Here is a 26,665-nt window from a genome sequence, read left to right on the forward strand (position 1 = left end):
TTTATCATACAATCTTGTTGAGTCTCTTAGCCTCAGCCCAAGTCTCTCTACCACTTTTACAACAACACTCTCTCTCACACTCTCTCGTTCTCTCTCGCTCGACACTTCTTTTCATGGCATTCAAATTGCAGCTTGGTGTTTGAGTGATTTCCGTGTGATGGTGTGGTAATTATAAAGCCATTGCCTGGACTGAGGGCTTTATTCTGGCAGGTTGCCACGGCTTTAATTGCCCCCTTCATGATTTAATATGAACATCTACTTCATGTCAAATTAGAGCTGATGGTAGATTTCCATTCCCCTGTCCTTTGCCACAGGAAGTCATAGATATTTTTGAAGGGGTGCAAGACGATCAGGCAGTTCGCATGGCAGCTAATTTGGGTTTCAAAGGACCTCTGGAGCGACAGGTAATATACTCCTGGAGAGTATGGTATTCTGCCTCACAACTGCTCCACAGCATTGCTGGGCAAATGCTACACTCCAATACAGCACTCTGTATCTTTTTAAAATGTTGAGTAGGTGAGGCTCTTGGGGTGATGGAATGTTTATGAACATTATGATCCTATACAGTGCTGTGATCATACAGTATGCTCCATAATGTTTGGGACAAAGACATGTTTTTATTTTCTTGATTTGGCTCAGTACTCCATAATTTTAGATTTGTGATCAAACCAATGTGCAGATGTGAAGATTCTCAGCTTTTATTAAAGGGTATTTCTGTCTGTTTTTATTTTCACCATGTTCCTTTTGGCCTCCCTAGTTTGCTCTTGCCATCCCTCTGATACAAGTCGATGTTGGTCTCATCTGTCCAGAACTCTGCAGGCTCCTTTAGGTCCTTCTCAGCAAACTGTAACCTTTCTGTGGCTAACTAGAGTAGTGGTCTGCATCTTGCAGTGTAGCCTCTGCATTTCTGGTTCTGTCTTCGGCTGACAGTAGTCACTGGCACATCCATGTCTGCCTGCTGAACAGTGTTTCTGATCTGTCAGAGAGGTGTTTGGGGTTTTCTCTTCATTATGGTGGGAATTCTACGGTCATCAACTGCAGAGGCCTTCCTTGGTATTTGAGATTACTGAGTTCCAAACAATTGAAAGGTTAACGTGGTTGTTATTATTATTATTATTATTATTATTATTATTATTATTTTAAAATATATATTTATACAATTTTGTGTTGTGTGCTGATCAGGATTGCTTCTGTTTTTCATACGTGTGACTGAGTAACTGCAGGAAAGTTCTCCTCCAGGCCTTGAGCTAGAAATATGACAAAAAGGGAGGAAGAGAATAAGTTCTACTTTCTTTTCGAATAAAGTGGTGATCCTTGAAACTAGCATGCGCATGGGTTTGCACAGTCGCTCTTAGGGGGTAGCAAGGATAGCTGCAAATAATGCTTTTTGAGTACAGTGTTGACTCTGTCAGCAGGCATGCTCTTTCTGCAAAAATAAAGACCTTATAATTAGATCAAGTGTGAAGTCTTTTCCTGACTGGATTTCCTCCTTATTACAAGACAAGTGTGGAATTTTCCTTCTCTACCCAACAGTTAATTTTAGCAAGTGTAAGGGTTGGTATGTATCTTGACTACTTTTTTCCTAAGTTCTCAGCTTCATCATAGCTACCTTGACTTTCATTGTCACAACTCTCCGGCCCTCATGTTGAGAGAGGCCAAGACTCCAAAAGCAATCAAAAGCTTAAAGACTAGATACTCCTGCCGCAAGGAAGCAGTTGAATATGCCTGATTGTTCAGAAATGTCTGCAAATCCATTTGTCCCAAACATTATGGTCCCCTGAAATAAAGGGGACTATGTATAAAAAGTGCTGTCATTTGTACACACTACAATGTATAAAAATACAATTCAATCAGAGCTGAGAATCTTCACTTTAGGCACAACTGCATTGGTTGGTTACAAATCTAAAATTGTGGCGTTCATAGCCAGAAATGTGTCTTTGACATGATCATTATGGAGCATACTCTAGACACTGACTTTTGCTGCGAGACTGCAACAGACTCCCCACCCAGAAACAAATTTTTTTTTAAGCTTTCTTGTCCATAAACTAATGATTCAAAGACACACAGCTGGCTGAGAAACCGCTGAGCAGCCAGTTGTCCAGTTCCTTTTTCTAAAATGGGTGGGTGTGTCTGAAATGGGCTGTAATTCCTACACAAATCGCACAATGTGGATATAAAAGGCAATTAAATTAAAGCTGATGGTCTACATTTTAAGTGGATTCATCATTTTGTTTAGAATCGAATATGCTGGAGTTCTGAGCAAAAGCAAAATTAGTTTCACTGTTCTAATACTTGTACTTTTAGATTTAATGATGGTGTGTGTATATACGGTATACATACATACATACATACATATACACACAGCCGCACACAAATTCCCCCACCAAGGTAAGCCTGTAAAATAAAAACATAGCTTCCCTGAAGCCGAGCTGCTTCAAACAGCTTGGCTGTAAATTCGCTGTAAATCCATAAAGCCGGGGAAGTCCACTAAAACATCTATGTCTTTAGCCCGTGCTAGACAGACTGTCTTCAACAGTTAACCAGGTTAGGAGCTAATGTAACGCAGAGTTTGATTTCCTGAAGGAAAAATAAAAAACCGAGTGAATACATTGTAAAGGCAATTGTCCCGTATCATCAGATTGCTCATTTGTATTCTCAATGTGCAGATAAGCATACAAAATTATATTAGTTAAGAACATTCAAATGAGGGGAAAAAATGATTTAATTAATTGTTTTTATGAGGAATGGAACAATGCATGACTTGTTTTCTACATCGTTTGAACACAGATGTGTATCAACTCTGCATTGATTCCTTCAACTAGAGGAAATTAAAATGATTTGCTTAGTGTCAAGCTTGTCATTTTGGTTTTGCCAACATTGCCTCTATATATACGTATACAGTGGTGTGGTTGTGTGCAATATTTTAATAATGTTACACATGAGACCTTTCTGCACATTTTAAAGCAAGATTGCTTTTTATTTTCATTGTTTACTGTTTATAAATTATAAGAAAGTGCCCTGTGCAAAAGTTTGGGAACCCTCTGGGATTACTTTTTAAAAGGATGATTAATAAGGCCCAGACCTCTGTGATTTACTTGTTAGTGCTTCAATAAGTCAGATGAGTATAATTCCAGGGTTGAAGTCTGAAGTAGCTCCATGACTTCTAAAGCATCCAACTGCAGAGGCTGTTCTGTCTGGGGTTAACAACATGGGTTCCTCTAAACAGTTGTCCAAGGATGTCAGAATAAATATTTCATTTGAAGGTTAGTTTCCACCAGGAAGGTGAAAGCTGCAAAAAACTGTCTCAATGTTTCAAACGGCCTATTTCCACTGTCAGAAACATGTGAAAATGGATGATCAATAGAACAGTTGAAGTCAAGGCAAGGTCTGGAAGACTAAGAAAATCTTCAGATTGAATGGCCCGAGACCTGGTGTGAAATGCTGAGAAGAACCCACTCATCACTGCATAAGAGCTGCAAAAAAGAGGAGCGAACTCAGCTCTAGCTGTTCCCTATGACCTCAACACAAAATTAAGCATCTGAATTATGCTAAGAAAGAGTTGAGAAGACTGAAGCCTTTTGGACACCTTGCCAACTGTTAAGTATGGAGGTGGATCCATTATGCTTTGGGGTTTATTATGTTATGTTATGTTGTGTGGCAGCTGGACTGGAAGGAAGAATGGATTCACCAAATATCTAGAAATTCTAGAGGCTAATGTTCGGTTATGTAAATGTAAAGGTTAGTCCACTCATTGAAGTCGAAGAGAGGTTGGGTATTCCAGCAAGTCTGTGATCCAAGGCATATCTCAAAATCAACCATGAAGTGCCTCCAGGAAAGACATATGGTTTTGCAATGGCCACCACTGTCCCCAAACTTGAGTATTATAGAAAATCTGTAAAGAGATCTCAAACACACCATACATGTAAGGAGGCCGAATAATATTTCTGAGCTAGAGGTAATTGAAAATCGAAAAACTCTTAACTGACTACCGCAAGCTGTTATAGTTGCCCGAGGAGGAGTTACAAAGTACTAACTGTCAAGGTTCCCAAACTTTTGAGCAGTGCCTTTTTCATTTTTCAATATTTTGAAAACTGGGGAAAAAAAAAAATATATATATATATATATAAACTAATCTTACTTTCAAATTAAGAAATGTGTCATGTTTAACTTTGTACCATTTAGAGGTCAGGTTTGCTTCTGTTCATCAAGATATTAATTGTAAAAGTATTGACCAGGGGTGCCTACATTCTTGCATACGACTGTGTAATTCTTTAAAAAATATATCTCTTATTGTTGTGCTATACTGTTGCTTTGAAGCTGTATGACAGAAAATGCCCGTTAGATTTTGTGGAAGAGAGCAGCTGCATTTTAGTCTGTCATATTGCTTTTAGTTTCAGAGCTGTACTGTCATTAGGATAGAACCAAACATTTGTTTACCACAGACATTTTGGAGGCTTATTTTGTATAACAATGAACAAGGCTCAAAATTTACCATAAATTATTATAGGGAAGCTTCATGCATGTATTTTTTTAAATTTTTATATCTGTTCAATATAAGTTCATGCCAAAATGAGTGTTTAAAAGGTCATGTGCATTTAACACAATGCAAATGTAATGAGTACATTTTTATTTGATTGGTTACAGGCTATATTTTCTGCTCTGTTAAGACTTGTCAGAACATATAAAGTTGAAGTTTGTCATCAAACAGATGAGCAGCCACCCCTCTTTGCTAAAGATGTGAGTGGGGCAGAAATGCAGTGGGCTGTCAGAGCCCAGTTGTGCAGGCTTGAAGGCGATTTGACATGTATTATTAAGCGTATGCACACAGGTGAGTGGATGTGAAGCCACTGCTTGGCTTTCTGTTCAGTAATGACTGCCCTCTGTGGAACACACAGGCAGCAGATCAGATTAAGAGACTCTATGATCTCTTCCTGAAAGTCGACGCTACTCAAGTTGAAGTCAATCCCCTTGGCGAGACTCCCGAAGGACAAGGTAAGAAATGAAAGCAGCCATTTTTATTTTTTTAGGCCTTCTTTTCTTTTATTGTCTGTAACGTCAAGCACTTTTGTCTTTTTCTTAAAAGTGTGTGTGTGTGTGTGTGTGGCTTACGCATTTAGTGATTTTCTGTACAGTGTCATAATGATCTGTTGTATTTATCTTAACTTTTTTATTTATCCTATTTTTTTTTATCTTATACTGTAACTCCTACTGTATTCTGGGGAAGTCACATTATTTTTTTACTTGCATTGATAAGGGGATGAGATAAGAATATTCAGTTGTCCAGGTTATATAATCTTTTGTACTGTATTTAGTGTCTTGTACTTTAAACATGGTCTCCATCAATGGTTTATATTTATGTTATATACTTTATTCTTATAATTTTGAATACCATTTTTTAATATAATATTTATGCTATTAAAGTCTGTTGTGAGGAAACCAGAACACCAAGAGTGAGCAAATTTTCACATCTGAATGTGTGTGTAGATTGAAGCTGTGTTTTATGCAAAACAAACACACACACACACACACACACACACACACACGCATTAGAGGTCTAGCAATGTCAATGTATCTCAGTGACATTGCACCCTAACTGGAAGCTAATTAACCTCTGCTATGACAGTAGAGGATGAATGTGTCTTCATAGCCGTGAGGCCCGCTATGGGTTTACGTTTCTGAGAAGGAAAACGCGTATCATGGACTGACTGGTGCCACAGGACTGTTAAACTGTACAACACCCCACGTCCCTGATGTGCCATGTGCTAACAGCTGCATGGGAACATTTGAGCCGGTTGCCCATAGGCTGATGTTTCTTATGCAAGGTAGTCAAATCAAACTGGAGCAATATAAACTCCTTTCATTTTTCCTGCTGTAGAAATAAGGTGAAAAAAACCTGCTGCATAATGGCTCGACCCTGTAGGGGACTGCCATATTTCCGCTCCAAGATTGCTTTTTTCCACTGCTTTTCTTTTTGATTAGAGGGGGGAAAACCAAGTTTGTTTCTTGTTAGAGGATAACTAATAAAGAACCTGCGGTACTGCAGTCCATGTTCAGATGTGGGAGAATAGTCGACACAGGAGTTTGAAATCATTCAGCTTGGCCCGAGTGTGAAGTACCAGAGCTATGATTTGAATAGCAACGATGAGCAAATTGTTGGGTTTTTTCCCCTCCCTCGTTCATAGTATACCGAACAAGTAGATAAGCACCAGTGCGGGTTTACCCCTTTTCAACACCGAAAATGAACAGATCAGTACAAGATACAGTGTACCCAGCAAATAATGTTGAAAATTGTGCCTCTGTACGTGGGGAGCTGTGTGCCAGTTGTTGGGTATCATTTATCATAACAAAAACCAACAAAAGAATCCGCCATCGCAGAGCCGAACCTTTGCTTTTACATGCCTCTGCATAAAGTCCACTAGGTGTTGTCAACTGCCACGGTGCTCATCTGTCATCCATGGCTCTTCATCGATTCGTGATTCTGCCGAGCCTACATTATCCGAGCCAGTAGTCCCTGGAACTCACTCCTGCTATTATGCTAAGATGCCATGTATACGTTTATGTTTATGTATTTGATCATTTTTGTTTTCTCCCTACATTGATATTGCAGATTGTGCCTCTTATGTCACACTCCTCTGCAAGCCAGTGACTATTTTACACACGACAGACTGAACAGGGCTACAGACTGAACAGTGCTATGAGAGAGCTAATGTTGTTTGCAGATGTGATGTATCACTCACTGGAGATAATGGGAAGCCTGTTGCTGTTAGTGCCTGGTGTGTTGTAGGAAGGAGCTACTGTAGCACTGCTGTAGCCCAAGGAAACTTGGCCAATTTAAACCCACCCAACCCCTGACAGGATAAAGTCAGTTGTGTTCCACTGCTACATGACTGGTCGTAATCATTTAAGGATGTAGCTGAGCGTGGGCCTGCAGTGCCTGCACCGTAGGGCCTGCTTTTGGTTAACCACGGAGCTTTTTTTTATGTACTGTATATAGAAATTGTTGACAACTACGTATGTAAAAATCAGGAAAGGGCTCAATGACTTTGTCTTGTTCAAAAACGTCTATGCAACTTTGTAGTCCGATAATCTTTTTATAAATATGAATGCCCATTGTCACATTACGTCCAAGCTATTATCTTCCCTCCAAGTGGGCCTCGAACTAAAGAGGCGGCTATTTCCTGTAACAGAAATCGTTGTTGGTTTGTTTTTGTTCTTTATAGACTTGCCTCTCATTAAAACTAGCGCTCCTGAGCGTTTCTTCCGTACTTTTGCGTGTCGCTAACGGTGACAGACAGCTGTTAGGGGAGACGCGCGGAGGGTGGAGCAGAGTGGAGGAAACGGCTCTGGTGTAGCTGCCACAGCACCGCGCTGCATCAGGAACTCCCGCCGGAGGGCTGGAGGCCATAAAGATAGGTGTTTTTTTTATGCGTGCCCACATTGCCCTGCTTTTCCACGGGGAGCGAAAGAACGGAAAATGTAAAACTCTTCAAATTGCATTCTTTCCCATAATAAGAGGAGGCCGGGTGCTGAGCACATCATTTGGAGTAACTGCCGTGTATGACTCCAGTCGCGGAAGCAAGGACATTTTTCTTCCAAAACACGGCGAGTGTGCGTCGGGTTTATTACGTTTGGGAGCGCTAGCCTGGCTTTATTTCCCAGCGAAGAGCCATTACCCAGTAAATTTACAGTGGGTTCCAGAAAGAACCAATGTGCTGTGACTGTCATTTTTCCAGGCCTGTTATGCACTATTGATAGATGTAGGCCCCAATCATTGTGTAGAAATGATTGTTTTATTTTGTGGGCTGTGCGCGGCAGAAATCCACTGAGCGTTGCGAATTCCAAAAGCGCCACGCTGCCGCGGCGCAAGAGAGAGAATCGCATCTCGATTCAATTAGCTTTTTTAATGAGGAAAAATGATCAAATGTTTTCTTTTCGATTTCTTTTTTTGTTTGTTGTTGCTGTGCAGCTCAAACAATTTTGCTTCTCGGAAAGAACTTGCATTCGACTTTTTCTTTTCCCATCTCTCCCCTCGGTGTAGGATTTGAATGGATGGTGTTTATTGAAAGGTGTAAGCGTTGGTAGCGTGGACAGGGCCAAGCGCAGAGGTTTTATATGGATGTGCCGTAGACCTCATTTCCTCTGAGAAGCGCAGAGTGCTTAATCATATGCAGTGTCCCGTCCAGGTGCTGTCAAACGGGTACACACTGGGCCCGTTTCCTAAAATACCGAACCGGAGCCCGCTCCTGCATCCGTTTCATCTGCACTGTAGTGTTACTAGAATGAGCGTAGTTAATGTAAACTTAATCAACACTGTAATTAAATCCAACCGTGATTTCAGTGTCATAATGAGAAACAAAGCTGCATCATTACTCTCTCTCCCTGTCTCCCTGTCTCCCTCTCTCCTTGTCTCTCTCTCTCTCTCTCTCTCCCCCTCTCCCCCAGTTGTTTGCTTCGATGCAAAAATAAACTTCGATGACAATGCAGAGTTCAGGCAGAAAGACGTCTTTGCGATGGATGACATGACGGAGAGCGACCCCACCGAAACCGAGGCGGCGAAATACGACCTCAAGTACATCGGACTGGACGGAAACATCGCCTGCTTCGGTAAGATAAGGCAGCAACTCGCCCTCCATTTTAACACTAACGCACACATCATCAGACTGCTGTGATTTGAACCTTGAAGTTTGAGTTCATTCAACTCAAGAAAGAAACCCAACTAAAACTTACTGCAACTCGCTGAGCTGGAGTACAGTCAAAATTGTGATCAGCTTCTTGGGGGGGGGGGGGAGTCATTTTTCAGTTGTTATAAATCAGAGGTTGATTGCAAATGTCTGCCAAAGAGTAAGCTACTTCCACTTTACTTTAAAAATAGAGGGGTGTTAAAGATATATGCAATATATACGTGTTGGTTAGTAACTCCTGTGACAGCCTAAATCCTTATAAAAACAATATGGAGCTGATTCCCTCCCTTAAAAGCTCTGTAAGCCTCCAAAGTGACAGCTGTTAAACTGTTATTCCGTTTATTGAGACTTTGGTCAGGGCGCTTGCCAGGCTGCAGTCTCAGCAATGATAAACCAAATTAAGTAAGATGTTTGGAGCTAGCCGGGTGAGTTTAGCAGGTAAGGGCTGAATCACTGATGAACCAAATGAAGTAAGACATTTGTAGCTAGCCGGGTGAGTTTAGCAGGTAAGGGCTGAATCACTGATGAACCAAATGAAGTAAGACATTTGTAGCTAGCCGGGTGAGTTTAGCAGGTAAGGGCTGGATCACTGATGAACCAAATGAAGTAAGACATTTGTAGCTAGCCGGGTGAGTTTAGCAGGTAAGGGCTGGATCACTTGCCTTGCTTACTGCGCAGCAGGCTGAATCATTTCAGTGGGCTGGGTAATGTGCCACAGAACCAATGAAACCCAACCCTATTTTTAATCAAGGCCCCCCTCCTCCATTTGGGAATGGAGTAATTGGAATCTCAGATTTCATCAACACACAAGTATTATCCAGATTAGAAGGCAGTGATTAAAATGGTGTCTTGGTCTGTTTTAGCAGATAATTCTAGGCAGCATTTCAACTGCAAATTACTTTACCTTTCTTCTGCTTCTGTTCATTTGTACAGACTGACCAGGGCAATTCATTCATGGTTATATTCTAGGATTTGTCTCAAATGTGTTTATTACCTTTGTTCATTTAAACTGCACTGAAAATGGCATGCAATATTGAATAGACAGAAATATTTTATGATCTAATAACGACAATGATATGACATGATGAACACAAGATCTAGCATCAGGTAGATATTTTTCAAGGGCGAATAATCAATCCAGTTATTTTCAGAGATGTAAACATTAGTTTTATGACTTTTGACACTAAATATAAATGAAACTGTCTCTGATTTTTATCTGACCTTTAACCTGCTATGGCAGTGAATGGCGCTGGTCTTGCCATGGCGACGTGTGACATCATCGATCTGCACGGAGGAAAGCCTGCTAACTTCCTGGACTTGGGAGGGGGGGTTCAGGAGAACCAGGTGTACCAGGCATTCAAGCTTCTTACCGCTGACCCAAAGGTATGGCTGTCCCGTAATCTCCTGTGTTAAATGCATCGGAACCGATGGCAGAAATGGGGATGCCACTTATTTCACAGTGTGTTTATCACCACTCACCCTAGAGCTTTGTCTGCTCTGTCTGTGTGATCACGTACAGCAAGGTTAGGAAATCTCTGCACTAGAGGGTATCCACAGCCGTGGTACTTCTCTGTAATGTAGATTATTCATGCATGCAGTAAAGAGCTATAGCATTGCGGTGGCTTGACATTTCATTTTAAATTCAGTCCATAGCCAGTGTGCAATTCATTTGGTTGATATTGTTTGTCTTCTGCCACCGTTTACACCGCATGCATAATCAGTTCTACAACTACCATGGAAACGGGTCATGCTACTCACGTGCTTCTCAGTTTGCTTAGTGGGCAGAAACGGGTTTAATTTCGAGAGGAAAGTGCTATAGTATTCCGCCAGCACTCTGTGCTTTTCCACAGAGAAGGCTCAAACATTAGTGATCTGGGTGTACACCTGTCTAACCTATATTATGCCCGGAGATTGTTGACCTCGCACTATGCATTTCAAATGCGTGGCAGTTTTTAGCGAAGGCTGACCGCGTTGTGATTTCAGTTGGTGTTGGTCTCATAATTACCCTTCTTAGATTCATAATTAAACAGAGCGTTTCTATAAAATGTTTGTGTCAGCGTGTTCTCTCCAAATGCATAATTATCATCTTCTGAATTATAAGCTTTAGACCCAAGTAAATATGCATGTAATGAGGGAATATAACTTTTTGGCGTACATTTTTTTTTCCTCTTTATTTATGTTTTGCCCCAGTAGTCGGAAAAAGGAGGGAAAAAAAACTCTATTTAATAATGCCTTCCGCTGTTTTGAGGAACTACGCAAAAAATATGTTTTGACGTGCATACAAAATAGATGAATTTTCAAGTAATGCTCGTTTAACATCCTAGGTGTTGATCTATTATATTGTTCTTATATCCGCGGTATATGTGTATTATTTTAGGTCTCATATTAATTTGTCGTTAGGCTCCTCTAAATATATAACGTAAAAGTGGCTCTCTCACCTCTGAATACGTGATAAGAATAATCTGTTTTCACGTCAGGTTATGAATAATGCAAGACGTGCTGTAAAAATGTTGCCTTGGAAAACAACAGAATTGTATATCTCAATTATTAACTTACAAAACGTCTTTTGTAATTTGGTATAAACATTATTGATTTTAATGTAGTCTTTCCATCTCTTGTGGAAATGGCATACATGCAGCTCAGCAATTTGGAAGACAAAGCTGCTCTTCTGTAATAGAGACAGGATTGACATTAAGACCTCGGTACACACTCCATTTGCATTTCGTCTGGGATTTAGACTATAAAGAGACTCCAGATCTGTGGCAGGAATGTAGATGAGAATCATTAGATTTCTTGCAGGGATAAATTAGTCTTTATTTTTTATTTTTTATTATTTTAATCGTAACCAATTACACTCCTTGTGATTTGATTCATTTGTTTACTTCAGCTGTCAATGTTAGAGTTGCTTTTGTAAGCTCAGGTAATTACTGTACATCGAATGTACACTGTATGGACCCATGTTACAATTTACATTGTGACTCGTTCCTGCATTGGCAAAAAAAAATCTTAAACGCAATTTGACAAGATGACCTGATGTGAACTTCCATTATTTCTTCCTTCATTAGTTTGGTTGGCAAGTGGTCAAAACTATAGAACCACTGATTTTAACCAGCATTTTGACTGGAGAACAGAATTGTTTTCTTTACCAGCTAAGGTGTCTAAGGTGTTCCAGTTGTCCGTACCTGCAAGTGAACCACCTTTATTAGCTGGTGTTTCAAACTATTTTCACATGAATACAAGAGAAAGCACAAAAACGAAATGCCATATTTATTTTTCACAGAATTACATCTTATAGGAATGACTTCACTCATCCAAGATTAGCAAACAAGATGCAGTCCCCTCCAAAATTATATAAGATGTACATGAGATGACAGATCCGAATTGCAGCTGTTATTTCCTTGTATTTTTATCTAGATTCGTTAAATCACCTTTTGTATCTGACCACCCAATTGCTTTAGGTGAGCAAAAGTATTGGAACTTGTGACTGACAGGTGTTTCTTCTCTAGATTTAATGATTAAACAATAAAGAATTCTGAATGTCTACTCTTGCCTGTGAAGACTGCATTTGTGTAAAGCAACATGAACATAGAGATGTCAGTGTTCAGAGCCATTGTACAAGCATTGGGGATAGCTTGTAAGACATCTTGGAATGTCCTGAAAAATGAAGAAACCACTGGCCTACTGAGCACCAGACTTCAAATTGGTCGACCAAGGAAGTTGATGACAGAAATATTGTGAGAGCTGTGAAGAGAACCCCCCAAAACATCAGTCAGTGACATCACAAACAATCTCCACAGAGCAGGTGTGAAGGTATCTCAACCAACCATTCAAAGAAGACTTTGAGAACAGCAATATAGAGGCTATACCACAAGATGCAACCCACTCGTCAGTTGTAAGAATTAAAAAGCGAGATTACAATTTGCAAAGAAATACAGAGATGAGCCACGAAGGTTCTGGAACAAAGTTTTATGGAATCGTGAGACCAAAATTAACTTGATGGAAAGTGTGGAAAATTAAGGGATATGCTCATGATCCAAAACTTACAAGCTCATCTGTGAAGCACGGTGGAGGTCTGTCACGGCTTAGGCTGGAGTGGGCTCACTAATGTTTATTGATTTAGGAATTCAGAAGTCTACAAAAAATGCCAAGCAAGACATGACCCAAAACACACTGCCAACACAACAAAGGACTTCATTGGGGAGAAAAAGTGGAAGGTTTTACATTGCCAAAGTCAATCACCAGACCTTAACCCAATTGAGCATGCATTTCACCTCCCGAAGAAAACCTCCCGAAAACAAACAACAATAACTGAAAGAGGCTACAGTAAAAGCCTGGAAAAGTATCACAAAAGAAGAATGCAACAATTTGGTTATGTCAATGGATTGCCGGCTTGATGCAGTTATTGCAAGCAAGGGTTATGCTACCAAATATTAAGTGTTATTTACTTTCATATAGAAATTGGGTGGTCTGATATCAAAGGTGCTATGTTCTAAGTAGTTTAATGCATCTAGGTGTAAATTCAGGGAAATAAAAGCTGAAATTCTGAATTCTGAAATTCTTGTCTCGTGTTCATCTTTTTATCTCAACCCCAAATCTATTCAGTGTATTGCAAAAACAAAGGAATTGGCTTTGCTGTTCCAATACTTCTTGGGGGAACTGTATATGGTCAGAAGCTGCTTTTAGCTGCTGGCTAGGCTCCTTAGATAGTCTTTTTTAAATCCATGTGTGAGTGCCATTGTAGCCAATTTCATAATTAACTAGCTATCAACACATTCCAGAACAGACACAAGGCTGAGGGAATTTGTTGTTGTGATGGCAAACATAGTAGCAGTTTGCCCTGCCACATATACAATTGGGTAATTAAGTTGACAGTTATTCAGAAATTCAAAAAGCTAAGAAATTGGTGAATAGTTGACTTATGTTATTATTATTATTTTATTCTTATTATTATTATTTTAATACAGTGCACAAGTATAGTATAGAATGTTTATGACATATTGACATTTCTTTCATTACTAAAAGGCTTATTTTGTATTCAATAACTAATTCAAAAACTAGATTAAGGGAAGTGGTAAATTTGTAATGTAATATTTTTTATACTGTAAATGCTACAGATATACCTATATCTATGCTTTATGCACTCTCATCGGTGTGTCTTCTTAGATACACATTGTATTCTCTATTACTGGAAGACCGCTGAATAATTTAAAAGTTGTTCTTCAAGATACGGGTTGATACTTTGGTGAGGTTAAGTTCTGGTGTTCATCTTCTGCAGTGGCTCTTTCTGGTTAGCAGCATCCCGTTTTGCCATGGAAGTTGTCAATGTGCTTTCCTGCAGCGTTAAAACGGTGTGCCATTGTCACACTCATCGTTTGAACAGAAGGTCAGTCGAGAAGGTTTTTTTCTTTCTTTTTAAAAACTGAACAGATGTCGTTGTTCTAGGGGCATTTGGATTTATAGTGGTGAGGCACGGATCTCAACGGCGAGGAAAGGCGTTTTTCGGCAAACGGGCAGCAGCCCAGGGCTGGAGGCAGCTGCAGTCAGACTTCCCATCAGGCCGAGCCATCAAACTGACGGGGTCAGGGAGGGGCGCCAAGAATAAACAGTTAGCATTCAACACCTCAGCAGGAACAAAGGCATTTTTTGGAAGTTAAGTAGATCCACCTTTCTCTTATCGCGGACCTTGAGACGATTAGTGACATTACCATAAAAGCGGCACCGCGGAGATGTTTGGTGTGACAGAACTTTGTCTGCTCTTCAGAAGTCCAGGATAAAAGCATCGCCTAGACACTTGGGTTATGGTGGTGGGGGGGATCGGCCAATTTAAAAATAATTATGGCAGGCCTCGCATTGCAAAAGTTTGGGAGTGACTGCTGTATTCTATATTTGAGTTTGGTTTTTACATGCACTCTGTGCTTTGATCTGTTTAGCTTGCTTTATTGGAACAGTGGGAGGCCGCCATTGCACGCAGTTCGCTTATTGAGCTCTTAGAAACAGAACCAGTGTGCCCTAAAAAATAATAATACAAATAATTAAAAGAAAAAAAGTTTTGTCTTTGCAATTCTGAATTTACATTCGTTAGCTAAACTACACAGCATTGCCTTTGCGATGGATAGCCGAAATGCACGTCCTGCACAAACCCAAATTTACCTTAAAAAAAAAAGGCAACAAGGCTCTTAACTATAAGGCGTGGTGGTCCCTATGACTGTTACTTCCTCAGTGTACGAAATCAGCATTTTGATGTCCCCCCGTTTTGACAGACTCGATTACCATACTCCAGGCGCCTCTTGAGCTCATACGCCCTGCTGCATCTGCGTTGTTTTTGACTGTAGAAACGGGGCTCCTAATGGGAACAGCAGAGGTTTAACACTGGGTTACACTGCTGGCAGCCGCTTGCTTCTTTGCGCACGTGGCCCAGGCTCACCTCACTCATGGCTAGCCGGCTGATGAGTCTGTTCAGCGCTGCCACCAACGCGCTGGGCCCTCAGCAGAGCTCATCCCATCCGGCTGATGATCAGACGCGGCCGTGTCCGGTGTCAGACGGACAGCGCTCAGGCCCAGGCAGCCCTGAATAATGCATCAGAACGGGGACAAGGATTCTTTCTGTGGGCTTGCCCTGCATGTCAGAACTGCAGGGTTATGTAACTGTTCGGCCCTGCTCACCGGGTGTCTGTGTTCACCATATGATTTCTCTAAAAGAGGTTTATTAGATGTGTTTATAGGGACTTATCTTTTGTATTTATGTGTAAATCGTTTTAATTGTGCTACCGCAGCATTCACTGATACAGTAGGCTCAAAATATGTGTACACACACATGCACATACCTGTAGGCTGTTTCCTAACACCAAGGTGTAAAAATAACTACTCTATTTTCTTCTCTTTCAGTCCTTAGAGGACTAGGGAATTGATGTTTTCCTGACTTCATAGCAATTTCATTCGGTTGTGTTTCAGGGCAGGAGAGAATGCCTAAATTTCACTCTCAGGACACACACACGGCACACCACAATGGGCATGTGACTGGCTCAGTAATTGTCACCTGCGGCCATTTTACCTCCACATAGCGCTGGCAAATTGGTACATCTGGAAGTGTATTTAAGGTTAACAAGAAATATCTGAAGGGAACGGAAATGAAAGCTCTTCTTTGTACTACAGGCGAAGCTGGCAAATTGTCATCAGTTCACTGTCTGTCTCAGAGGCAAACTGGAAGCAATGCAGCGTCATGGCTTGCCATGCGTACGGATCGTATGCTGTGCCTTCGATAAGTCACCTGTGCTAACCTGTGTCTTCAGTGATAAAGAAAGGCCTCTGCCTTCTCGACCGGCCGCAGGAGGAGCCACAGGGAATATTGCAGTCGGCCAGTAGAACATGAAAGGGACGTCTCGTCAGGTTGTGGAACTAAACGATTGTGTAAACAGTCGGGTATTCAGGGCCGATTCATCATCCGCACATTACGAAGCGTTCAAAAAATTGTCATTTTTTTTTAAATTTTCCATCTGCTTTGAACTTTAAAAAAAGACAAAAAAATCCTATTACCGTTGTCTGTAATGCTCTTTCTTCTCGGCGATGCCTTTTTCAAAGGAAAACCCCTCTTCATAAGTCCTCTTTATGCGGGGTCGATCTGTTCTGTAACCCGATGCCAGATGCCAAATGAGAAGCGTTGTGGAGTGTTAATGAGGAACCGCTACGCCGCTGGCCGCTCCTCCTTCAAACTCCAGCCTAACACGAGCCTTAGCCGCCGTCGCCGCGGAGACCGGTCCGTCTACGAGGAGCGGCCCGCACTCCGTCCGCGGGGCTCATTACCGCCGTCCCCCGCCCGAAGCCGTCTCACCCTCATCCCATCCCGCTCACGCTGCCCCTGCCTCGCGGGACACCACCACCGCCCGCCACTCAAACCCTCCACCTGCCCCCCCCGAAACCAGGGGGAGCGCTGGCTCCTGTCTGTCACACGGGCAAACAATGAGAGTCTCAGACACATGCCTCTCCCCGGTAATGGAGTTGGCCTCCTGCGTGCCGCGCATTAGGAGCCTCCAATTGTGGAGGCAGCACCTGCGCGCCGGCGGATAACCACCCGGAAGCTTCCAGAAGCAGGCCGACAGAACTTTTAACCAGCGAGGGTCTTTAAGAGCACCGTCTGCTAAGGCTGGTAATTGTTCGTCTGGTGTTTACGTAAGAGGAGCTGTGCTCAGGGAGGAGGAAAAGAGTTTTCTGTCGCTGCGGTGTTAGTGGAAGTAACCTTCTGTATGGATCGGGCTCTGGAGAGGGGACAGCCAGGGAGGGAGGGGCGGAGGGAGAGAGAGAGGAGGGAGGTATGGGGGGAGAGAGGAGGGAGGGAGGGAGGGGCGGAGGGAGAGAGAGGAGGGAGGTATGGGGGGAGAGAGGAGGGAGGGAGGGGCGGAGGGAGAGAGAGGAGGGAGGTATGGGGGGAGAGAGAGAGGAGCGAGGGGCGGAGCGAGAGAGAGAGGAGGGAGGGGCGGAGGGAGAGAGAGAGGAGGGAGGTATGGGGAGAGGGAGAAGAGGGAGGGCCGGAGGGAGAGGATGAGTGGCAGAGAGAGGAGGGAGGGTGAGAGAGAGGAGGGAGGGTGGGAGAGAGGGACGGAGAGAGGGAGAGGGAGGGACGGAGGGGAAGGGAGAGAGGGACGTAGGGATGGAGAGACAGGGGGAGGGATGGATGGAGAGAGAGAGAGTGCAGTACAGAGAGGGAGGTATGGAGAGAGAAAGAGAGAGAGAGAGAGAGAGAGAGGGCGAGGGTGGAATGGAAGTTGAGCGTTGCTGCCGTGGCTTGGCGCCAGGCTGGGCTTTCGGGTATGGAAGTGCGCGCCCTCAGCTCCCACCTTTTCCGCCTACTCAGACGCACACGCGCACTGCCTGCTTTTCCAGACACTTCCCTAATAAACAGGCCATTATTTATAATCGCCCTCAAAATGCTCTGATAAAACGTCTGAAAAGCCAGATATGAGTCAAAATAAGCAGCATTACTGTTTTTAGTTATTTTTTGCATGTCCCTCTAGATTGGCCCAGCAGATGTTCTCGGCTCTGTGTGAAATCCATTAGCAGCTGATTTAAACAGTCTACACACAGCTAAGTTATCCACATGCATCGAAATGAGAAATTTTGGACCTTGGTAAAATAGGAAAGCTATATCCATGTAGTGGTCGCAGTCATCTATTTCAATTTCAATTATAATTGCTGATGTATTTGCTTTGCATATTGTTATTCCAAGAAAAAAATGATTTAAGGCAGTGCTGCCTTTGTTGGACACATACCTTTATTTCTTGGTTCTGATTGTTTTTCATGCTATTGCACCTGGCATCTATATCTATATATCTACATTATAAATTGTGAATTCTATTTGTTTGTCCTCTATTTCCCATTTTAAAAAAAAGTTCTGATAGGACTTATTTTCTTTCCCTTTGAGCAAGACATTTTCTAAATGTGTTCATTTTGTTGCATGGACACATAGGTTTACATGTACAGGTGGTTACGCAGTTTGTTATGGTTTAGTGCTCCAGCGCATTAGATATAAAGGTAAACATTGAATGTGAGGCTAAAGCGCAGACTGACAGCTTTAAGGGTGGGGTGATTGGTGTAGGAGTTACAGCCCTTTTCTAATGGGACCATTGGCTGCTCAGCTGTCTCTCGCCCAGCTGTTAGACTTTGCATCATTAGCTCATGCACAGGAAAGCTAGTAAAAGCTCTAGTTAAATCTAGGTGTGCCGTCTGCATTCGGAGTCTGTTGCTGCTGTCTCTCAGCATGTGGACCGAATAAATGTCGATTGTTAAGTAAACTAACTTCTGAAGAGGATGTGAGATCATATAATCAAAAGAGTGCCAGCTGCCCTTTGTGGCCTTTCTGGAGTAGAAGCAAGACGCCTAGAGTAGGTAAACAAGTAGGTCAGGTTTCCAGGCAGGTTTCAAAATTTGCATAAAAATGGTTAGGGCGCACTGGTGAACTCCGCACCAGCAAGGAACCTGGTAGACCACTGTACTGAATGACTGAATACTTTCAACTGTGAAGAAAAACCCCTTTTTGACTGTCGATCAGGATTGTGGCATGGATGTCTGAAAGGCTTGCCTAATAAAAGGACTACATCAGCATAACCTTACCGGGTTCACCACAAGATGGTGCAACTGTAAGTCTCAAGAACAGCATGGCTAGACTAGAGTTCACTGAAAGGTACATTTTAAAAAATCTATAGTTCTGGAACAATGTCTAATGAACAGATGAGACAAGTATTGGATTGAGGAAGGCATGGTGACAGAAAGGAACTGCTCATGATCCAAGCTCTTTGTATGTATGGCTGCCACTCAAACTGAAACTTGTATTCTTTGATGGGGCTGCGGACAGCAGCGGGATGAATTCTGAAGTGTACAGAAAAGGCTTATCTGCTCAGATCCAGCTAAATGCCTCAGAGCTCATCGGACGGCGTTTCACCTTGCAGCAGGACAATGTCCTCAAACACACCGCTGAAGCAGCTAAGGAGCTTTTCAGGGCCAGAAGGTGGAATGTTCTTCACCGGCCAAGTCAATCACCCGTCCTGAATCTATTTGAACATGCATTTCAATTGCTGATGGCAAGGACTGAGGGCAAAGTGCCCAGAAACAAACAGGAACTGAAGATGGCTGCAGTACAGGCCTGGCAGAGCATCACCAGGGAACGCGCCCAGAGTCTGTTGATGTCTATGGGTCACACACTTCAGGACAGTAAACCTTTTTTTCAAAGAGGGTTCTTATCCTTTTTTATGTCTTATCATTTTCGGTTGAGCAATAAAAAGAAAGTCATTGTGCTTAACTTTTAGCTATTTGTCTGTTGAACTTACGGTTGCAGTGCTAGAAACGAAAACACAGCACCTGTTGAATTGACATGTTTGAATTACGAATAAAACAGATTTCTGCAGAAAAAGCAAACTGAATAACTCAATTAATATCATTCAGTTCTCAGTCGTGTGAGCCGGGAAGAGAGAGCAGGGAGATTAAACGTTTGGTTAACACGTTTCCCTTATTGTCCTTCAGGTGCTGAAACAGATCTGTTCCTGAGTGCTCTGGAAACCATCACTTGTATTTAATGTGGTTGCTTATCTAATTAAATCAGTTGAGTTCACAATCAAATATGTGATAACATGATAATGGTAGCTTATTGTTGGTGTTTTATACACATTGCTTATCGGATTGAATTATTGTATCTGTTTATTTGGGGGGGGGTTTGGCTCTAGGAAGGAAAACAAGAGCACTGAATTATACACTCGATCAATACATGAATCACTGTGAAAAATGCTCTTTCAGAAGTTGCAGGGCTTATCACATTTCCTCTGCCTATTTTCAGTGCAGAAAACAGCTCATAAATTTAGCTTCAAAGAGGCAGCAATGACACTCAAAATGTTACTTTGCTACTTTTTTTTAATGTGCTGGTATTAATTAGCTTTTGGGTGGTTGGGGTTGTTGTTAATCCAAGTTAGGTGTTTCAAAGGTTGTTGCATGCTGCTTTGTCTACATAGACCATGGAGAAAGGGATTGTGAGGTCAGCAATGAATATTTGAAAATTATACAAAATGGCGCCCCCCTTTCTTGCATACAGTATGTCCTCTTTGATTTATCCTGTGTGTGATACACAGGCGTATCACACAGACTAGAGCTGGACCTGATGCCTTCCCATCATTCACCTAAGCGCGTTCCGCATTCCCTTGTGTCATCAGCCTGCTTTTCTATTAGTCATTCATTCCCACTTATACTGTACAGCACACAGCAATTTCCCCTGCGTTTATGGGGCAGAACGGGTATCAGGATCCACTGTGCACGCCTAGCTTTGTTAGGATTGCAGAGCCAAAGCCATTTTATCCATATACTATATCTTTTTTTCAGTTTTTTTCTCCAGAAGCTTTTTTTGCTTGGAAGGAAATGTGCAGCCTGCATGAACAAAGAGAGAAAAAGTGTTGATGAGAAAGGGTTAAAGCGTAAACAAACGTCGCGCCTGTCAGGGAAGGTGCCCAGGGACTCAGGGACTAGGCTAGCTCGCAGTAGTGCCAGGGCACTGGCGTGGCACTAATAGAGCCGAAATGGTGCTCTGGCTCTGATCCAGCTATCAGTGCCAAAACGCCGGGGCCACAGGGTTACAACTGGAAGTGCAATACCTTTGCTCCTTAGGCCAGAGGTTCTGTAGCAGGAACAGGGTCGCAGTGGAGCTATCGTGAGACCACTGGACGTCCGGCGGCTGGGTCATATTCGCGAGACCCATACAGGTCATCACTTTTTCAGCACTCTGAAAAAGGGCACGTCGGATCTGTGCCAGCAAAGAAACAACAATGGAAGCAAATCTCGGGCCTGAAATGGGAGCATAACTGTGAATGGTCTTTCACTCTGGATGAGGGACTCAACTCTGGGTTATAGCCACATGTGTTTACATGCATGTTTAAATGCAAACAAATAAATACGTTTTGATTTAAATGTAGGTTGTACATAGGTCATACATCAAAACAGTGCAGTTCACAAACTGATCAACTTCTGAAATGTAAGAATCTAACATTAGCTTCAATGTTAATATTTTCGGGCCAGGTTCACAGATTAAGCCCCGCTCCAAGATGAAATTCAATTTTGATTGGCGATTCCCCAGAGAAAACTCAATTTAGTCTACGTCTAAACTTAATCTGCTTCTGCGAAACAGGCCTGTTGTGTTGCAGTCTAGCCTTGCTAAATGGAGGTAAAATCAGATAATTTTAGCTATTATTCTCAGGTGTGGCACTGCTATTGAACCCTCAAGCAAAGTATGTGATTTGCTTTCCTCCAGTAAATATCCAGTTGTGTTAAAATGGTACAGTTTAACAAAATAAGCCCCGGGTACGATGTCTGACAAGCCGACTAATAGTAATAATAATGAAGTACAAAAAAACGGCAAAGTTAAACTGATTGAATGCGTTTGACTGGGAGGAATCCAATTACTAAAAAATAAGCGTTATAAATGCAGGCTACATCCAGCACGTCCTCCGTTTTTATATATTTATTTAGTATTATTTTTATTTTCATCTGCGTGTGGATCCACATTGTGTTTTTTTACGCTTCCAGATAAACAAACGCGCAATAGTCCCTGAGGGAGAATGCAAAGCTCGGGTCTTTATGACATCATCATTATCATAAGCAATATAATACATTTATAGCGTGTCATAATAGTGCCCTATGTCTTATGAAGTATACCCTAAAATTTTCAATAATGAATTCATTTGTTATGCCTGAGGGGAAATCAGTGTTGTTTTGCGCCAGTGGCAGAACCTCTTTGTGTGTGTGTGTGTATATATATATATATGAGTTTTTTTGAGTTTTTTGTTTTGTTATTCATATTCCTGTTGCTGTTGTTGTTGTTCTGCTGTGTCCCCTTATCCTGAAGGTTGATTTGTAATTGGATTTCGCTGCCGAGGGACCCCCGGTGCATCAGAGAATCCGTTGGGTTCTAGCCCTGCTGCGCGGCACAGAGTGCGGGTCTAGTTTCTAATAAGTCGTGAGACGCCACTCCTGACACAATGTCATTCTGCTCGCGGAGACGCTCCAACATAAGCATGTCCCGCTGTCATTTGTGTATTCGGCCAGATTATTCAGTTTGTCCCAATTGAGTTTCTTCTCTGTTGGACACCGTCGCCGTTTGGCGAAGAGCCGCCTGATTGAAAAACCTCTTGTCTGTCATTCTTCATCTGGGAAAATCGATACTGGATCCAGCATCGGAGCCCGGCTAATTGAGCCATTCTCTTACCTGTATTGCTTTATGAATCATTTCGTCATGTCAACTGTTGTCCCAGATAACACAGAAGGACTGCAGTCAAATTGCATGGCTTTTCATGTCTGTCCACCCACAAGGAACATGTATATAGAATGAACATTTACTGTGGTACGGTATACACACACTACAGTGCATTTCCATTCTAAGTATTATTTTTAAGAGCACAAGTATTTATCTGTATTTACTGTTGTCAAATACAGGTACCTATAGATCCCTCAGACCCATTTTTTATATCAAAGCATCTCTGCAGCTAATTTAGCATGATCAGACCCATTATATGCGTATGCCTCTCTTAGTTCCTTTATAACCTTCCTGACAGTCTATGCAAGGTCTGTAATCTTTCTGGCCAGTTGTAATGTATTGCTTTTAACCTACTTGCCAAGAATATTGGCATTTCTATTAAATGCCAGCAAGTGCAGTGCTGCTTAACAAAAAATGACAATCATGTTGCTTTATCCAAGATAGGGTGACAGTTTTAGATCCCAAGTTATGTTAAATGGTGACTTCAGCATGCATTTATAATGTAGTTTTATGTTGATGTATAGACAGCTGTTTGGCACAGGTGGTAAAGGACAGAAGGGTCATAGTTCAAAATCCTACTGAGGGACAAGACTCCCCTTTACAGTGTGTCTACCAAGTTTCGCTGAAGCCTTTTCATGTATAATTTGGCACCCTGCTCTTGAGGCTATTAAAATGTAAAAATTGTACAATATCAAGGCTGATATTTCTTTTTTAGGTGTTAGCTACAGTGGTTAACCACAGATTCCCTACCTCTCCTTCACACCACTTAAATCTTACATCTGATCTGATGAAATATGAATGTAATGTTATGCAATAGCAGGTGCTGATTATAATATTCATTATCATATTGCTTCATATTATCCATTACTTCAGAGAGGAAATGCCTGATAACTGCTGGCTCATACATAATAAAATATATATTTATGAAGGATAATTTCTGTCCCCCTGTATCTTCTGGAAGCTCTACTCTACCCTTCCTGTAATTGTTCAATTGAGAAATTAAACGCAAATAAGTTTAAACATTGTGAAATATTTAAACCTAACAGAGTGACAGTTTGGACAATGTGAGATTACACAGATTGTCAGTGCTCCAGAGTGCCCCCACTCCCATAATGACAGATATGAACTGAAGTTTCACCCAAAACATCTACATGATCTCTATTGCCTTAAGTGTATTGGGTAAAGCTTCATTTCCTTTCCTTTAATACAGAAGCTAAGGAGATAATTTAGGCTGTATGTGTCGCTTGGAGGCATTGTCATGCTGGTTTATTACGTGTGTATTTGTGTAGATGGCAGATTGAATATAAAACATTTTTTACAGTCATGTCTTCATTATTTCAACAATTAAGCTCTTTTTGGAAGCAGGATTTTTGAAGCACTTCAGAACTGTAGGCTCTGATGGGTTGACAAAAACGGGATAGAGAAATGGCTATTTGAATCACACTCAGAGTAATAACATGGGAGCAAGCTTTAGTACCCTTAAAAATATATATCAATCTTTTCAGTCAGCTTGTTTTTTGGCAATAATGTATGTATCACTGCCAAAAATGACTTTATGTAAATACAAGCAGTTGTAAAAAGCCACAAAGTGGAAAAAAGGTTGTGCGTTTCCCTCATACCGATATTTCGAGGTCAGTGCTGCAGTCATACTGTAGTGCAGTCAGAAACATTGCTGTTTTATCATTGGGAGGTGTCTGTTGCTCTGCCATGAACACTGCCCTGCAGACTGTGCTCAGCAGTGCATCCAGTGCGCAGCGTTTGGCTGGAGACTCGTTATGAGTTCATGGGATGTGCTCTCCGGGTAGAGCGCTTTAAGCAGTGGTGTTGTGCCATGGTCTGGAGCCAGGTCAGTACACACACAAGCCCAGGAAAAACTCAGCCATGAGGAGCTAGCTAATGTTTCACTTTTATGCACTTACAGTAATGTACTGAAAATGCATTATTGTCTGTAATTTGATTGAACAAAATATTGTTGAAAAACATTGCCACTGTGTATCAGTTGCACATTTGTTACATTACATTACATTACATTACATTGTTGGCCTTTCTTGCTCTATTGTACCTCTCAATATCAGGCTGGGTTACAGCACTGTTCAGCAGTGGAGTGTCAGTGGAAAATGACAGTGGTATAATGACTAGTATGGGGTGATGAGAGGCTATGGTTTTGGTACAGTATGCACAATGAAACTTTTACCTTGCACTTATTAAAAATGGTACGTATGCCTTTTAATCCCATACAAATAGAAAAGCATGCAGAAGCCCGCACTCCAATGATTAATCATTATTTATTTTATTATATTTTTATTCCAAGGCAGACGTGTTTCGGTTCATGTTGTCTTCAACGCTGTGGTACAGTATGCCCCACCCCCCAGTTTTTGCATATTGCACATCTTTCCTGAAATAAGATAAACAAAAACATAAAATAAAATTAATTAAATTGCGGTGTTTCAGTGACGGAATGCATGTGTCTGTAATGTGCAGTCGATGTGTTTTGCATCCAAATGAAGAAAGTTTGAATGCAAGCGCTGCATGGCATAAATGAGGCATTTTTCTGCAAGTGAAATAATATATTCAAAGGTGTGGAGATTAAAAGGCTAAAAGATTTGCAGTGACACAGGATACACTCGGTCTCTACAGACATTTGCCCGCCTGCTTCAATTTCGACAGCATTGCGGTCCTATTTTCTCACCGGCTGAAATGTGTCATGTATACTAAACAACACTGGCTGCAGTTCTAAGCGATTACTGTCACTATAATTGGATTTGCTATGAGGCACATTTCTGATCAGTACACCTCTTCACGTTTTTAATGGAAAGACCATCAACCGCAATTGAAATGTTTCTAACATTAGGAACATGCAAGAAATGAGCTGGCAGCTTAGTATTTGACAGTGGAATTCTGAACATGTGGCTTAACAAGAGTGCAGGTCTGCCAGACAGTACTCAAGCGCTGTCAGTCAACATTAAGACCTGTTTCTACCTCTGCTAGTAGTTGTCCTGGGAGTCGCAGTACATTCATACTTGGATTAGTATTAAGAACATCATGTCTAGTATGCATGTACTTGCACTTAATACTTTGTGTCGTTAATTGTGTAGTGCGCTAAATGTTATAGTGTTCTGGTTCTTAGTTATCCTGCTTATTTGCACTTGCTTTTGTTCCCCATAATGGCCTTATGAGTTGCTTCAGACAAAAACATATAAATAAATCCCAGCAGCCATAACGCTTTTAATATGGTATAAAACAAGCTTAGCTTGGCATTATGATTATGTATAAACACAACTTTTTGTTTTTCCTCCATGCAAAAATGTCTAAAGTAAAAAAGAAGATTTTAACTTCTATTTAATGTTGCTTGTAGTGTGAAGGCATGGGAGTTGCTGTTTTTGCTGGCAGGGCATGATAAATACAGTATACTAGGTCTACTTATATATTTGAAGGCTGAATTGCTAGACTGTATCCATCAGGTAAATGCCAGTGATTACATCAATATGAAGTGAGGAATTACAGTAGTGCTAGAATCAATTAAATGTGCTCGGAAGGTTGCATTCATGAAGAAAACGACAGTGTAGTTTTGTTTACATAAGTGTCCTTATGTAAACAAAAGCCCGCTGTAAGAATGAACAACTATGTAAACAAGATCTACATCAATGTGTACTATATTCTCCGGGCTGGCTGAGTGACATCTGTTGGCCCAGTGCAGTTTTTTGGCTATCTTATACTGTATAGTGTATAGTCTTATACTGTGCAGTTGAAATTGTACTTCCCTCTAGGGCCTTTCAGCGCACTTATCCCTGGTTATGGGTATGCACTTTGTTGTACGTCGCTCTGGATAAGAGTGTCTGCCAAATGCCATTAATGTAATGTAATGTATAGCAAAAGTGCACATCTTTCAGAGAAGAAAAATAATCAGTCAAGCAGACATTGCTTCCTTACAGTTGATCTATTAAATGGAGTTTTAAGGTAAATAAATACCAGACACAATGTTTTCATTAGAGATGGGTAAATTAACTATTTGACATTGTATTGCTTTATTATTATTATATTTGGCACTATAGTTGTGAAGCCTTTGGTGTATAAAGTACATAAAATATATTTTTATATGGTGTATGTTTATATGGGCAGTGGCAGTGAAAAATAGATATCATGCAAATCTATCTATCTTACCAAAGATTGCGGTGAATACTGTGAATGGCAGATGGTAATTAGA

General features: G+C 41.4%; 1 protein-coding gene across 1 annotated transcript in view; it reads left to right on the forward strand.

Annotated features, from left to right (window-relative positions):
* Positions 1-26,665, forward strand: part of suclg2 (succinate-CoA ligase GDP-forming subunit beta) — a 112,409-nt gene that overhangs the window by 55,173 nt on the left and 30,571 nt on the right. The window contains exons 6-9 of the mRNA XM_061220909.1: positions 315-404; positions 4,896-4,992; positions 8,443-8,604; positions 9,922-10,064. Of these exons, the coding sequence (XP_061076893.1) occupies positions 315-404; positions 4,896-4,992; positions 8,443-8,604; positions 9,922-10,064 (492 nt within the window). The remainder of the gene's footprint in view (positions 1-314; positions 405-4,895; positions 4,993-8,442; positions 8,605-9,921; positions 10,065-26,665) is intronic.

The sequence above is a fragment of the Conger conger genome, chromosome 14 (genome assembly GCF_963514075.1).
Source record: "Conger conger chromosome 14, fConCon1.1, whole genome shotgun sequence".
Classification (NCBI taxonomy): Eukaryota; Metazoa; Chordata; class Actinopteri; order Anguilliformes; family Congridae; genus Conger; species Conger conger.